At 41.6% G+C, this 13,978-nt stretch overlaps 1 protein-coding gene across 4 annotated transcripts in view; it reads right to left on the bottom strand.

Moving 5' to 3' along the window:
* Positions 1-13,978, bottom strand: part of CPNE4 (copine 4) — a 335,017-nt gene that overhangs the window by 245,222 nt on the left and 75,817 nt on the right. For all 4 annotated transcript variants that reach the window (XM_048838761.2, XM_048838759.2, XM_048838760.2 and 1 more), the window contains one exon: positions 13,720-13,907. In XM_048838761.2, the coding sequence (XP_048694718.1) occupies positions 13,720-13,899 (180 nt within the window). In that variant the 5' untranslated portion in view covers positions 13,900-13,907. Of the gene's footprint in view, positions 1-13,719; positions 13,908-13,978 lie in introns of those variants that run through there.

Raw genomic sequence — 13,978 nt, 5'->3', positions numbered from 1 at the left:
AAAAAGTTTCGGGATGCCCCTTGCATCCAGCCTAAAGAAAAGAAGAGTGCTGGCAACCCCTTGAATCCATTGGTGACCCCTAGACTTAGACCCCCTGTTCTAGGGGATACCTTAATACAAATAATACTAACATCTGAGCCCCATGCTGCTCTTAAGTAGTATAGATACAGTAGATATTATCAAGCCCATTTTGTAGATGAGTAAATTACGACAGGTTAATTATGTTGCTGAAGATCAGACAGATAGTTTGTGGCAGAGTCAGGAACAGAATGGAGGTGTCTTCCTGACCATTCCAGATATTACCAGCCAATAATCTTGCCTTGGGAATTTTGACTTGTAAAACTGTGGAAGAAATGTTTTGGGTGGTGTATTTTTACCTGCAAAACAATATGCAGCTAGTACACTTGATACTTGTTTGGCCTGGTTTGAAAAATTAATATTAGAAAATTCTTAGCCAGTTTTATGATTACTGTTAAACTGTTTAAATTCATGGCTTTCACAATAAGCTAATCTGAGTGGCTCTGAGAAAAACTTGCAGAACCTAATGAAGCATGAAGTCAGAGCCACTGATTAGACAGCACTGCTGCAGGCAATATTTGTAAGTATCTTAGGATGCTTAAACAGACTGATGGAAATGTAGTAGCGGCGAAACAGTATTTGTAATAAAAATGTAATTCAAGTGCCATTTTCTTGAGACAACAAAGTTCATTAGTCATACATTTTGTCTCCCACCACATTTTAACTCAATATAGTACACACAAAACAGTGATTTTTCTTTATTGCTTCTCAACGTTTCATGCACTGCACCACACAAATATTTGTCAGAAAATGTAGCCCTAAATCTTAAATATTGACTGTCTAAAACCAGTCCAGAATTTTGCACCAGCAAGAACACATAAGCACTTGCAATGGTGCCCACAAATCAAGTAGCTGAGTACCCAGTCCAGCTACCTGATTTACATGTGCAAATTTGTGGGTGCACCTTCAACATTACTGGCATAAACATCAGAATGTACAAGCGAGATTGAAGATGGCAGCTGAAAATATGGCCTCTGTTACATAAATATTGTCCGCACAAAATTGAGCATTCCATGATAATTTGCACAAACTCTGGTCACCAAAATGAATAAAGTAAACAAACAGCAATAATACAGATTTTGGCTCATAGCAGAGTATCAATTTGGTATCTAATTAGGGGACTGCCCTTGCAAGGGAATGGATTAAAATGACCTGTTAGCTCTTTGTTTTCTCTAACTTCTATTGCCCTATAGAAGTGTGCTTGCTTTCATTTATTTAAACTAAGAGAAAAAAAACGTATGACACTATGCCAGGAAACCTGGAAAAAGGGAAGGTGGACATCTGCTGATGGACACACAGTTTGCCAAACTTAAAAGCCCGAATCCAGCCTCCTCCCTCCCACACTCAAGAGAGGTAACCTCTGAGCGCGAGGGGAAGTGGACAGCTCAGTCTTGCCCGCCCACCCACAGTCTGAAAATGGGCTCCTGAAATGGATCCCTAGCGCTCTCTGTGCCCCCACGTACACCCCCTCTCCTGCAATCTGTACTGTGGGAATGGCTGTGCCTGGGCTAGTGGTGCAGCGTGATGAAATTTAGGTCAGAAGGCAATAGGTACGTCGAGTCAAGCTGCCAGCGTTTGAATTCAGTTCAGAATAATCTGTCGGGTTCAGAGGACCTCAGATTTCCCAAATCAGCCTTTTTAAAGGCAAAAGGAAAGAAACACTATGCAGTTGGGCTGTGGGGACAGAGCTGTTTAAATGTAGTCCCGTAGAATCATAGACATGTCCGGCTATAAGGGACCACAAGAAATGGTTTCGTCCAGCCCCCTGCGTTGAAGCAGGGCCAAGTTAACCTAGACGATCCCTGACAGAGGTTTACCAAATCTGTTCATAAAAACCTCCAGTGATGGAGATTCCACAAGCTGCCTTGAAAGTCTATTACAAAACATAACTTCCCTTATGGTTAGAAAGTTTTTTCCTATAATCTAACCTAAGTCTCCCTTGCAGCAGATTAGCTTCTAACTAGAGAGGGGATGTTGTTATTAATAACCTGATGCAACAGGTTCATAAATGTTACAAAAAAGCCTTTGCATGTTTCCAAAGAAAATTTTAATAGAGAGGGACCCCAAAATAAAACTTCAAGATCCAGATACCATCTCCTTGAGATTTGGATGGCTCCTTTGACTATATTAAGTCACAACATCAAACATGAGTACCTTTGAACTTTGGGAAAATTTGGATCCAGACTCATTGTGTTTTAGGCCCAATGTCTACTTGCAACAGGCCTTGTACTTATGGAGCGTAAGCCCATGCGATGACTAAGCAGAGGCAAAACAGTAACAAAAGGCAGCAAGATCTATCCAACAGCAGCCAATATTGATCATCATCACATAAAGCAAGGTAACATAAGCAAAAGGAGTAACAAGCAAAAAATCTTCCCTGACCTGGGCATCAACCCAGCCATCAGACCCTGTGTGCAGAACCCTTCTTTTCCACATGCACACTCCCCTTCCGCTTCCCAGCAACCCTTCTTATAAACATTCCCTTCAGTACCTAGGCGGGGGAGAGGAAAGTGAAATTGGAGTTAACCCTTTTTGTACCAGGGATACCCTGTCTCTTGGAGTTTGTATTCTTCAATCATGATGGCATGGATGGGGGATAAGGTGAGTTATCAGCCATGGCATGTGGGCCTGACTGCCAAATTGTTGCAGAATATTCCCTGTAAGCCCATGACAGTGTTCATCATGGTAATGATAGTGAATCAGAGCGTCATCTTGTGACCTGGAGACAAAGTCAGTCGACTTGGCATCTCTACAATGGACTCCCACAATGATCCGTTCTAGAGCCTCTTCTTTTCAATACACACACACACACACACACACACACACACACACACCTATGACCTATCAACAACTAAGACCGAGAAGTAGGTACATTTTTAGATGACATCTGTTTTGCTGATGTGGGTAATGATCAACCCTATATCAAAAGGTCACTCAGCCAGGACATGAATGCTCTGGCCCCTTATCTTCATCAGTGGATAGTTACACTATGTTAGTCTAAGACTATGGCCACAACCCTCCATATGGCCAACTAAGGCAAATCAATCCCTTACTGTCTGTGCTGAGGATCGTCCACTCCCTTTCCAGCCAGTTCTCAGTTATTTAGGAGTCAAACTGGACTGTAGTCTAACATTCCAGTCCCATGTAGAACATTTAAAGAAAAAGATCACCGTCCACACTACCTTGATCCAGAAGCTAGCAGGAATTGCCTGGGGAGCAGAGGTAAATGTTTTACCAACCTGGTGCTGGTATTCGCTCCAGTGGAATATCGTGAAGCAATTTAGGGCAGAAGTCGGCCTACGCGTCTCGTTGCTTCAGAGCTCAACACAGCCACCTGTATCGTTAGTGGCTGCCTTAGCCACACATTAACATGTGATTTGTATGTGTTGGCTCATATTGCTCCACCAAAACTTTGACAAGATGCCATTACCCTTAAAACTACATGGAGGACTAGGATGGATGAAAACAACCCGCTGCACACAAGGCTGACAATGGTTCCAGTAGGTACATATAAGAAACACACACTTCCCACCAGAAGATCTGCCCAGCTCTAGAGGAAAACCAACTACACCTGCAGTTCCTGCTGACTTGCCATGACTGACTGAGATCCTTTTGCAGCCTCATGCAGTTGTGTCCAGTGCTGCCAGCTCAGTGTCAATCTCGGATGAACAAAGGCATGTCAGGGCCAATAGCTATGTCCTCACAGATTGGCAGTGACTCTGGGATGGAGACAGAAGCATACTGATGAATTTCAGAAGCCCTAATTTACCGCCACCTGTTTGCAAACTGGGATGTAAATCCTGGACCAGACTTAATAGGCTGCTGACTGGAATAGCTAGAGTGGCTGCCTCAATGGAGAATTTTGACTGAGCTCAATCTACACAGTGTGACTACACAATGCACATGATCAAACATGGTGAAGGAGTGGACTGCAACACCTTACTACTCTCAACAATGCAGCAAGTCTTGGCTGAACAATCTAGATATCGACTTGTGATTCATATGAAAAAAAGACTAGTGCTGGAGTGGGTGGGGGCAAGGAGAATTATCAAAATATTATTGCAGAGAAGCTCTTAATATTTTTGCTGTACGAGAAATCTGACCAGGAGCTAGTGAATATGTGAGCAACTTGTCTCTGAATTGGGATTAGTGTGAAAAATTACAGTGTGGTGTATTGAAAACTGTAATCACCTCAAATTCTTAGGGTTTTTTTTCCTGGTCCTGCTTGCAGGTTAGGGGACCTTATAAGGAAGTGTCACCCATCTCCTCCTTATGGCCAGGGGTCACTTCAAAGGCATCCTGTCCTTTTTAGCTCCTGCTTGTGGGCCCCTTAAGAACCTACTACCCTTTCCTGTGGATAACAGCATCCCCTGCCAGGGCTGGTCTACTAACATAAATAGTTCAAGTGCTGAAATAAATCCATTACCATAACAAAAGAATTCATACTCAGCCGTGCCACACATGGAGCTTTTCCTCTGTCCCCAGTCTGCTCTACCTGAAGCCACTCCTCCCAGTCTTTTCTGGCTGGACCTCAGCCCTGTGGCCCTGCAGCTTCCTGCTGCTCTTTAGAAGAACTCCCCTGATCCAACCCAGGCATGCCTCTTTCGCAAGCATGCCTCCAATCTTTAAGGATGCAACCCAGCCTGTTTACTGACTGACTGCTTGGGACACCCAGTCTAGAGCAAGATGCGGTGAGTTGTGCCTCTCTGTTTTACGGAGCAGCCTGCTTTTTCTCTCGGTGTGTTTTGGGGTTCTTGTTGTATGTTATCATTCTAAATTCTAAGAAATAAAGTAGTGTTACATTGCAACCTTCCAGCAAAAGTATGTATGCTTTTATCTAACTTCTCTGCGTGTATGCCATACACATAACAATCAGCAGCTCCTGGTCAGATATGTTCTAGCATGAAAAGATTTAAGGCCTTAATTTTTCAGCTTTCTTCTTTCACTGGTGCATGCACAAATTTGCAGATACACACAGTGTGTGCACACACACTGTTTCAGCGATAACATCTGTACGTGCAGGTAATGGGTTTTCCCAAAGAGATTCCACCACCTCAATGGGAGAGTCAATAGTCCTGGAAAAGTGAGCGCAAAGGCATAGCTGTGTGTATGTGCAAACGTGCACACAAGTTGAGGCTCACCTAAAATCAGACAGTATATTCTTCTCCACGCTCATTTCCTGATAACTCTCCCCAATCTCCAATGTGAGTGGATAACACAAATTCCATAAGAAAGATGGTCACAATATTTTTCCTTCAGGGGACATGAGAATGCTTTTACTTCGCTGTTTTTAATATTGTGCAATGTGACTGGTTATTAAACCAAGGTGCTTCTATCTATTTTAAAAAGGGGGAAAGTATTAAAAGAAGAGTGCGGTCTGAAGATCAATGACCAAACTTTAATATAAATAGCCCTATGTGACACAGAACATTTGGGTGAGGTTGGTTTTGCTTTTTGTTTTAATTGGGAGTCAGTAGAAAATGCAATGCTAAAACAGGTAACTCATGTGGAACTAGTCTGTAGAAAAAGCTACAAGATATTATAAGAAAAGAGTTCAACAGAATGTTATCAGACATGTTCTTGTTGGGGGGGGAGGAGGGGTTTGAAAGAAAAAAATCCCAGGCTAAATAAACTCCTGATGTGACTGTAGTAAAATGTATTACTTATTGTGGATGTGTGCTACTAGAAGATTGACGAATGTAATAGAGAAAGTTTAAAAAACCTTCACCAAAAATAGTCTTTTTTTTTTTAAGGCAGAAAATCCCCCATGATCATTCCCATTTAGTGTCTTGGCTCCTCCTCTGATATGAACTCATGTAAAATAGCACAATCCCAGTCAGAAATTGTCTTAATAATCAAGAAGAAAGAACTCCTTAATGGAACAAACTTTTGGAATAGAGAACACCCCCAAAATATCAAGTCTTCATATAGTTGGTTGCTATTCTTTCAAATACAGGCTTTTTGGAGAATGGACTGAGTTAAAATATTCAATAGGCCTTTAGTCTGTAAACTTCCTAGTCTGTAGATTCTGTAGACTTCCAGTGGTTCTGAAAAAGGAGGAGAGGTGCCTTTGTCAGTCCCCTCACTGTACAGCAAGACTTTAGGGACATCTATCAGCAGAAGAAAATAGAAACAAAAAGTGAAATCTTGGCAACAAGACTGATTATCAGATACTCTTGAGAAGGGGAGTTGCTAACATTCATCAATCTCAATGTCTGATTAACTGCAAGCAAAATAATTAATACAAAAGATCCTTCAGTCCATCCCACCTTCCATTAGGAGGAAAACGGATTATGAAGCCACATAAGCAACTGCACAGCTTTCAATTTTAAGCCCCATTTTGACGCCACGTGACTGTACCTTTTTAGCTGATGAGTCAAGTGCCTAGCACCGCCCTCTAGGAACACTGAGCAATGAGGAAACATAAGCATCCAAGAACAACCCCAACCCCACTCCAGAGGTGGAGTCAGCCAAACCTCAACTAGGAGATCGTTCTCCACGAACAGCAGCAGAGCAGTCACTGTGCTGTACCTAGGTCTGTATCCAGAACAACAACAGTCTAGAAGACCCACAGCATTCAGGCACCGGACGGTAGTAGATTAGACTGGTAGCGTCAAGTAATAATTTCTAGAACAAAGGCCACGCAATGGCTTAAGGAACCTGGCCATCTGGCTGGAGGTGTTTGACAATCACAATAAATAATCGATCCAATGCTAGAGCTAAAATCCCAGGCTAAATAAACTAATATAACTGATTATAAAAAATATAACTAATTTTTGGTTGGCTAGCCAAAACTGGGGGGAGGAAAAATTAAATTGTTTCGGGTTGACCCAAAACAATTTTTAAATATTGTTGTACCTAACAAGTGGAAAAGAATTTCATTTGTCTCCCATGTAGTGTCTGCGAAGTCTTGATTCGTGCACTTGTTTTGTACAGTAGATAAAAGAAAAAATTGTTTCAAATAAAAAAAATTTAAAGGTTTAATATTGAAAATGTTAAAATGAAAGGTTTTGGTTTATTGGGTTTTTGTTTGTGTTTTTTGACTTTAACAATTCAGCAAATTCCACACGAATTTGCTAAATGATTAGGTCAACATGACTCTGCATCTTTCAGTGAAAAAAATAGTTTCATCCAAAACAATTTCGCCCAGATCTATTCAGTGCTTCTCCACTGGCCTCCATCAACCCGGAAGAAAACAGGTCCAAAGGTGGCTCCAATGTCCACTACTTCATGGAGCTCCACTGTCCTGAGCTCAGGCATAGAAGATGTAGGTAGCTTTTTTTCCGGTCCTGCATCTGGAGGAGGAGAAAGCTTGGCCTAAACCCATTTGGTTTTATCTGCACATGAGCCAGAAATTTCTACACAATGGGAGGAACTTATCTCAAGTCAGCCATTGAGTAAAAGCAGCTCAGGTTAACCAAGCCATCTACTGTATGAAACAAATCTACTAATCTGGACTTTCCAGACACTATGTGAGAGTCAAAGAATCTCCTTCACCTCCCACACAACCATGTCATTGAAAAAAAAAAAAAAAAAAACCTGTATTTTGCAATCAGCTTCATCGCATGACTTCTGCCTCTTGTCCTCTAGCTGCTTTGCCTTGCCTCCTAGTTCACCTTTTGCAAGTTATCCATAAGCCAAGATGATCTCTGAGGGTAAAGCCTTAAAGGAAGAACACCTAGGTATAGGCGTTGACTCCAGGGGTGCTCCAGGTCTCAAGCACCCACTAAAAAAAGACAGGGGGTGCTTAGCACCTGCAGGGCTGGATTAATCTTTTATCGGCCCCCAGCACCCAGACCATGGCCATGCCCCCACTCAGCCTCTTCTCCCCAAAGCCCCATGCTCCACCCTGAGGCCCTGCCTGCCCGCTGCCCCAAGGCCCCACCCCTGCTCAGCCTCTTCCCCATGAGGTCCTGCCCACTGCTCAGATGGAGGGGGAAAGAGAGGAGCACCAACTGGCAAAAACAAAAGTCAGCGCCTGTGCATCCAGGGTCCCCCAATCAATGGCTGAGGATAAAAGATTAGACGATACTGCCAAACCCTTAACAGAATGGCCTGTTAGAGAGCTGTGCTACCTTCTGAGGCCTTTTGGAAGAACTCTGGTTCAAATAACTGTTCAGGGAAGACCATCCAAACCAAGCCCTTCAGTTTGACATGAGAGATGTGCCTAACTTTCAAAACAAAGGAGATAGTAGTTGGTCCATGACACAGGCTTAATGTTTAACTGTATAACCTCCCAGTTCTATCACAGACACTTGATCAAGACTAGGTTCACCTATGTGAATTGAGAGGGATAGTCACATATTCATCATGACCAGGAAATCCTGAGATGATTCCAAGCATGCATCATCCAAGTGGATGTTGAAGTCACTGAGCACTATTAGCCCTGAGCCCTTCAATACCATTGCAGCAAGGAACTCTATTAGCTCACACCGGAACTTTACAGTGCCATGGGCCAACCAGTAAACCAAAACCATATCCAACAAACCCCATTCCAGGACTCACATACAAGCAGTACTTGATCAAGTTTTAGAGTAGGAGACCTCCAGAATGTCAAGTTGCTTGCAAAAAGCACAGCTATACCACCTCCTCGCTGATTCTGCTTAACTACCTTAGTACTGAATATCTAGCCAGAACCTGCTGCAACAAAACTAGTGCAGCAGTATCATCCAACCAAACAGATTTCAGTACTACATGCAAGATTAGGGACCTCACCATTAAATAATGGACAGATGAAACTTTATTCCATATCAATCTTGCAATTAGCAGCATGAACTGAAGACTGGCTTTTGTCCATGGGCATTCCAGCTTCTTGAGAATTGACAGTAAATAGCTCCCTTGGAACACAGATTAACATCTCAATCCTTGTTTGTACCGTATCAGGGTGGATGAATGTGTGTGTGTGGTGTGGGGGAGCGGTCTTATTGCCCTCTACCACAGAAGGCAAGGAATCCAAACCTTCATAGCTAATGCCCCCACCCTCAAACCTCCATGTCCCCAGCACACAGCAGCGTTTTTCCAACCTTCTCAAGTGGCCTTCAAACAGATATAGGTAGGTACCAGAATAAAGTTCTAGGGCAAACTAAAGACCACCTAAAGCAGCCCATTCACCCTCCCAAGTCAACACCTCTCCTCCTAAAACCACAAACCCTGCTGGTAATGGCGAGGGGAGAAAATCTAAAACTTAGCACAAGGAAGGAGAGAGACAGTTGTAGGGAAGACAATGAGATCTAATTCTGAGGTGGAGGAAAAGGAAGGCATCGGAGCAAGGAGGAGTATAGGTTGGGGACGAACGGCTCCATTTTTTGCCACCTTTCTAGTGCACTGCCTTAGGCGGACATGTGGTCTGTCTGTGCAGTAAGGCTGGCTCTGAGCTTGCTAATATTTCATTGACTGAGTAGTTTCATTTCTATAGAGAATGTATTCTTCTGTGTTCTCTTTATATGTTTATTTGATATAATTTATTGGTCATGTGTTATCTTTTGATGGCACTTTACTTACCTGTATTGTATTTATTCCAAAATGCCAAAAGGGTTTGAAACACTCACAAAAGAAAGGAGTGACCTGAACAAATCTCCCAGGTAGCAGATACCCTCCTATTTGCTGCTGGCTGTAAGAATAGTGCTACAGAGAGGACTGTATTTGTAAAACTCACAAAAGCGGTCACTGTCTTCCAAAACTGCTGTGTCTTTTCAAATTCATAATATAAAAGGGCAGACATCACATTCCATCTGGCTGCTTCACGTAATATTACACCTCCTGATCTCATTTAACCTAATATGACCAGACAGAGCATTGCAACCTATCAAGCTTTCAAAGTAATATTCCTACTTTCCATGTGTAGATAATAACCAGCAAACAGGACAAAACTATCTTCCCTGTTACCAGCTACAACAATTTCAATAATCAGCATACCTCAGAGCAAGACTGTAGTGTTATATATGTGCACACATACACTATATGCAAGCATACCCCATCTGTGGTGGTAATAAATTATGTGATAAACAAACTTATCATATACCTTTGACTTCTTTTCCTCCTTTGGTTCACCAATCCATCTCCCTTCAACTTATTCCAATAATTTAATCCCTCAAACATGTTCAAACAACTGCCATTAAAAAAAAAGCCTACAACTTGCCATTGAAATGTTCTTCCTTCTCTCCCATTTTAAATGGAGAATATTTCCCCTCAAATTATACTTGCCTAAAACCCAGGAGAGGCAAAAGTCAGTCTTGGACTACAACACAGCTCTTCTGTGCATAAAAGTGCCATGAATTTAAATTCTGTTCTGTCACATCTTCCTACCTCAGGCTAGAAATGGGCAATTCATAACACAAGAAACAGGAGATTCCCAGCTATTCCATGCAATGCTCAAGTCCAGTCTTAGACCATCTTGAGATGTCAGATTTTTAATATTGTGACATGATGCGAAAAAGATATTTAGGTCATGTACATGAGTCCCTGTCCAGTTGGACTTATAGTAAGTAAGGCACCTAGTCTAACAGGAAGAGGGATGCAAAAATAATAGTCCTACTAAAAACCCATTTAAAAAAAAACTCTTAAAATTGTTTTTCTATAGCGTATTTTGCATAAACAGACGTATCATAGTGTAATGTGGCCTGAAGGGTTTGGGCATGCATCATCATCATTTGTATTAGAGTAGTGTCTATAGGCCCCCCAACTACAATTAGAATCCCATTGTGCTGGGCACTGTACAATCACACAGGGTGTGTCTTCACTGCAGAAAAAGGTATGCTCTTAACCTGGAATAGGTAATGGGAATTAAAACAGCAGCAAAGATGCAGGCTCCCCAGCTCCCTATAGGCTTTAATTTGAGCTGCTAACCCAAATTACCAGCCAAGCCTTCAGTATTAGTTTAACCCAAGCTAGGCAAAATGAGATAAGAACACACTTCTTCCCCCCCACCCCCACCCCCCCCGTGAAGACGTACACATCATACGAGAGAAGTTTCGCAGTGTAGGGACTACAACCGAAACAGACAAGGCAGACAACAGGTAGGAGGGGAAACAGAGGTGCAGAGAGGTGAAGTGACGTGACCAAGAGTCTAGAGCAGTCAGCAACAGAGCTGGGAATAAACAACAAGTCTCTTGACTCCCAGTCCATCATCTGAATACCTTATTCATGGCCATTGCACCATGTGCCAAGTATCACTCTAAAGGAATTTTATATGGGATGATATAAGTATTTACATATAGATTTACAGTGGCAGTCCTGACTGATAGTTTTTGGAGTACCTCAAAGTGACTGTAAAAATGGCATGCTAGAGTTTATGTTTCTTGCCTCTCAAGGGTTTCTGGATCAAATATGATCCTTTTACCCATAAAAAGATAATTAGAAAAATGATCAGCCATCTGCAATCTAAAAATCACATCCTTGCTCTTCTTGGCCTGTTCATCACCATGAGTGGAAGATTCTCCCAGCCAAATTCTGTCTTCAGTTATATCTATGCAACTTCATTCAACTGAGCCCAGCAACTGGAACTTAAGTTTTGTTAATTATGTATGAGCCAGAATAGAAAACATCTTGTCCTATCAAATCTATGTTGTCTCTGCAGCACTGACAGGAACACAGAATCGTAGATCTGGAAGGGACCTTGAGAAGTCATCTAGTCCAGTTCCCTGCACTCATGGTAGGACTGAATATTATCTAGACCAGTGGTTCCCAGACTTGTTCCGCTGCTTGTGTGGGGAAAGCCCCTGCTGGGCCAGACTGGTTTGTTTACCTGCTGCGTCCGCAGGTTTGGCCAATCGCGGCTCCCAGTGGCTGCGGTTCGCTGCTCCAGGCCAATGGGAGCCGCTGAAAGCAGCTTGTTTTTTGTTTGGATGATTTATGTCCTAATCAACATAGCATGAATTGCGATTACAACTAAATATACACAATGCTTTGTGGGTTAGTTAAATTCATTGATTTAAATTACTACATAAACTGTAGTAAAAGTTTACAACTCAAACAAACAATCTCTACACCAAGAATTCTTCCTTTTAGAAATTCACAAATAGACAAATACATTCAAGAATTTCACATTCTGTTCACAGCAGTACAAATCAGAAAGAAAAGGTGAAGTTTGCCAAATTTGTTGCAATCTATTCACTTAGCTCCATTAAACACCACATACTAATCTTTAGCAGTGGATCAGGAGGTTTTTCTAAATAATTAAACTTCTAGTATATGTTTCCATTTCTTATTTGCAAAGCATGTATCTTATTCTGAATTATCAATCACATTACACCTATTATGCAATTAAGATTATAGATTTGAGCGGGGGGGGGGGGGGAAGAGACAGGTTTAATTAAAAAAGTCAGTTTGCAACTTTTGGGATTGCCTACTGATTGAATATGATGGAGCATTCATCCGCATCTAACATGGGTGTCATTCTTATGCTGCATAGAGAAAAAACTTCATGCATTTTTTCAGTCGTTTTTCATTTCTATAAAATGGCGCAGAGCTGGATTTTAATGCAGTAAAAGACGAGGAAAAATAATTGTATATGTCATGTGTGCACACATTGAAGTGACTTGGAAACTTCATTAACAAAGAGCTGTTGGGTTTTTTAAGCCATCTATCAGGCCTCATGGTAGCTACAACACTGCAAGTCAGCAATATGTGAAGAGAAGATCTTGTGAAAAAAGAACTCTTTTGTAATATCCAGCTTTAACGTTTTAATTGTGTTGACTAATTTGTTGTATAACCTCCACCACTTATTGAAAATGACAAATAGACTAAGGCTTCAAAACCTCATGCATAATCTTATTATAAGAATTTTCTCATTCTTAAATCATTCTAAACCTATGTTACTGTAAAGGATCAGGAGAATCAAAGAGGAATCCTCAAGCAGACAAAAGAGGGAGAACTTTTTAAAAATAAAATCTGATATTTCATTATAAATATCACTTATGTGGGAGATTTTCTGAGGCAGAAATGGCAGGGAAGTATCCCACAGATTTATTATGAAAGAGTGGAAACAGTGAGTAATGAAGAATTATTTGGGAATTGGCTGGATTCCTAAGCTATTAATTTACAGACTATTTAATGTTTGTTGGGGCTTTTCTGCAGTGGGTTGTTGGGTTTTTTTTCCTCCATAAAGCAGTAGAATTTTGAAAGAAAGTATAATTTCAGGGTATTATCTGGTCTCCACTGAAACACTTTTTATTTTAAAAAACAAGTTTGTTTCTGGGTTTTTGGCCAGGGAAGGGCAGGCAGGCAGGGAAATGGTTATATGACCGTGACTTCTTATCTAGACTACAGACAGGGAAAATCCAAAGAATTCTTTAAGGGCCTGATAAAGTCAGTGGAAAAGCTCCAATTGACTTCAGTGGGCTTTGCATCAGGCTTAAATGATTACATCTATCTACTATTGTTGTAGCTGTGTTGATCCCAGGATATTAGAGAGACCAGGTGGGTGAGGTAATCTCTTTTATTGGACCAACTTCTGTTGGTGAGAGAGAGCTCTGTGTAAGCTTGACTCTCTGACCAACAGAAGTTGGTCCAATAAAAGAGATTACCTCACCCATCTTGTCACTCTTACATCTATCTAGTGCATTCATCACCATAGTACTTAACCTGAGCTCTACTGTAGTACCTCGGAGCATCAAGTTCATATGCATTTTATTGGCCACTTACCTCAAACCACTGCCCATGTGACTGCATTTTCAGGATGACACAGGGATCTGGCTTGGAAAGGGCATCCCGGTCTGATATGCCTTTGCATGCAACTCGCAGCTCCACTTTAGTCAGGCATGGGCTGCTAAAGATTCCCAGGGTATTTGCTGCTGATTCATAGATGTTGCTCATTTTCTGCATTCTCTGTTCTGTGAAGAGAGAAAAAGGGTTGATCAAAAACAATTTATCCACAGTGCAAACCTTCTGTTCACCTGGAACC

Source organism: Caretta caretta, chromosome 2 (assembly GCF_965140235.1).
Source record: "Caretta caretta isolate rCarCar2 chromosome 2, rCarCar1.hap1, whole genome shotgun sequence".
NCBI classification, from domain to species: Eukaryota; Metazoa; Chordata; order Testudines; family Cheloniidae; genus Caretta; species Caretta caretta.
This window is presented reverse-complemented; position numbering and strand designations above follow the sequence as displayed.